This window comes from Eurytemora carolleeae, unplaced genomic scaffold, assembly GCF_000591075.1.
Source record: "Eurytemora carolleeae unplaced genomic scaffold, Eaff_2.0 scaffold1030, whole genome shotgun sequence".
In the NCBI taxonomy this organism is placed as follows: domain Eukaryota; kingdom Metazoa; phylum Arthropoda; class Copepoda; order Calanoida; family Temoridae; genus Eurytemora; species Eurytemora carolleeae.
The window spans coordinates 57,209-59,394 of record NW_019397527.1 but is presented as its reverse complement, the minus strand read 5'-3'; the positions used below and the strand labels follow the sequence as shown (position 1 = coordinate 59,394).

The window sequence follows — 2,186 nt, the reverse complement described above, 5'->3', positions numbered from 1 at the left end:
ATAGAAAGGATAGAAAGGATAGAAAGGATATCAATAGTAGAAATAATAGAATGTTTATAAAATATAGAAAGGATAGAAAGGATAGAAAGGATAGAAAGGAAAGAATTTGGATCGATAACATATATTTGATAGAAATGCTGTGATGGAAAATAAGAGGAGGGGGGTGCCTGGTGGAGGGGGAGGGGGGAAGATTCTTGTTGGAGAAAGAGGGGGGAGGGAGTTTCATCCTGAACTCTCTCTAGTTAGTATTTGATCCAACATCAATACAACACTTTCTTTTTCTTCATCTTCATTATGAGATTGACTATGACATCATGACTCTTGTGAATTTAAAAAATGAATTTTTAGAAAGAAATACCAATTAAAAAATATACATTTTCACTCTTCTTTCGTGTTTAAGAGGATCTGCCCACCCCCGATACTCGATCTTTCTCTCAGTCCAAACAACAGTTTTTAGATTAAGGTGAAATTGGAGCATTTTAGGCAGTAGGTCTAGTGTGGTAGATCAATTATGTAGATTAAAGATCTAATCTATATGCAGCGCTAAACTAGTTTAACTATAGCTAAACCCCCCAGGAACATATCTCAATAGATCTAGGTCAATCTAAATCTATCGCAAAATTCTCATGCTTAGAAAATAAAAATTCGTAATTTAAAGGGACTGTTAACGAAGTTAAAGCCTTCCTCCAATTGTAGTTAAACCCTTCATTTTTGCGGACTTTAAATTGTGTACGAACCTTTAATGATTATTTGGTTTGGGTTTGGAACAAATCAATAATCCATTTATACGTTTCTGATCTTTGTACATTTAGAGTAATCAAAAAACTGGTCTCCAAGGTTTCATCTTTTATATTTTTAGGATTTAACCCTATTCCTGCTGCATGGTGTGGGGGGGGGTCAATTTTCAGGATTTAAAAACGATGGATCAAAATTAAGATATTGATTGTTAGAACAAATCTATCATTATGTGTGTAATAACGAAAGTGTTGAAAGTGTTTCGAACAGGGGCGTATTCAGGAATTTGTCCAGGCAGGGGGTTTTAATTTTTTTCTCTTTCCAGGGGGAGGCTCAGCACCAGTTGGGGCCTGAAAACCCCCTGAAATCAATAGATTTCACTGTTCCAAGGGGGGGGGGGGGCTAAACCCCCATAGTCCCACCTCTGGTTTTGAATTGACGAAAATCGTGTTAGAAATGTTTAACAGAATTTAAATATGATAGGGATAACTACCTGTTCGAGCATTCGAAATGTTTTTGATAAGATTGATATTTATATTAGCGTGGCATTTATGTAATTTTATCTTTTTTATCAGATAAAACCGGCAGCACGGTTGTTGAAGAACCGGTTCCCTTGGATTCTTCTAGAAAGCGTAGAACGGCGGAGGCGGAGGAGAACACGGCGGAGAATGTTGTCGAGGCGGAAGATGAAGAAGCGTGCAGGGTTGAGATGTGGAGATGTCTGTCCGCTGTGATTGAGCATGGACTTCACTATATGGATAAACCTGAAGGATTAATGGGGTATGTAATAGATCTTTATTTATATCTATATATTTTAAGAGCTAGCTGAAGGGCCCGGCGTTGCCCGTGGCAAAAAAAAAATTGGAAAACAAATTGAAAAAAAAAATATTTTGAAACCAGTTCTCTCTGGGCAGAATTTGTAAGCAAGAATAGATGCATCAGTGTTCGTTTAGTATCCAAGGAGGATAAAAGCATTGAATTTTGATAATTTTGATAATTCACACAATATAGTTTCCTATAACCAGAATATTTCCTTGGTTTTTTATGTGAAAGATGGATCCCATCCGTCTTTTGTTTACATTACTGCCCAGTGACAGTACACTGCAGAATTCACGTTTCAGGGTTGACTTAATTAAAGCATTTAATCATTTTTTTAATATGCTTTTAATGGGTTTCTAATAAGGGAACATTATAGACCAGTCATTAACTATCCCTGGGGCAGGCTCATGTCCCACTTCTTTTGTATTTTAAAAACTTGTGCATCTTTTAATGAAAGTTTTTTTCAATAATATCTGGAATTAAAACGGACACGATTAGAAACGCGATAACCCTTTAAACATTTCTCAGCAGATCGATAAATGTTTTTCTTTAACATTTTAATTTTTAACCTGTAGTTTTCTGAAAAAGTAACTTGGGAATTTATACAACATTCAAAGTAACAAAAAAAAGAT

General features: G+C 35.6%; 1 protein-coding gene across 2 annotated transcripts in view; it reads left to right on the top strand.

The window, feature by feature from the left end:
• The window catches only part of LOC111714731 (uncharacterized), a 30,436-nt gene extending 28,857 nt beyond the window's left edge, over positions 1–1,579 (top strand). For both annotated transcript variants that reach the window (XM_023489894.1, XM_023489895.1), the window contains one exon: positions 1,311–1,579. In XM_023489894.1, coding sequence (XP_023345662.1) covers positions 1,311–1,564 — 254 coding nt within the window. In that variant the 3' untranslated portion in view covers positions 1,565–1,579. The remainder of the gene's footprint in view (positions 1–1,310) is intronic.
• The last annotated feature ends 607 nt before the right edge of the window (positions 1,580–2,186 follow it).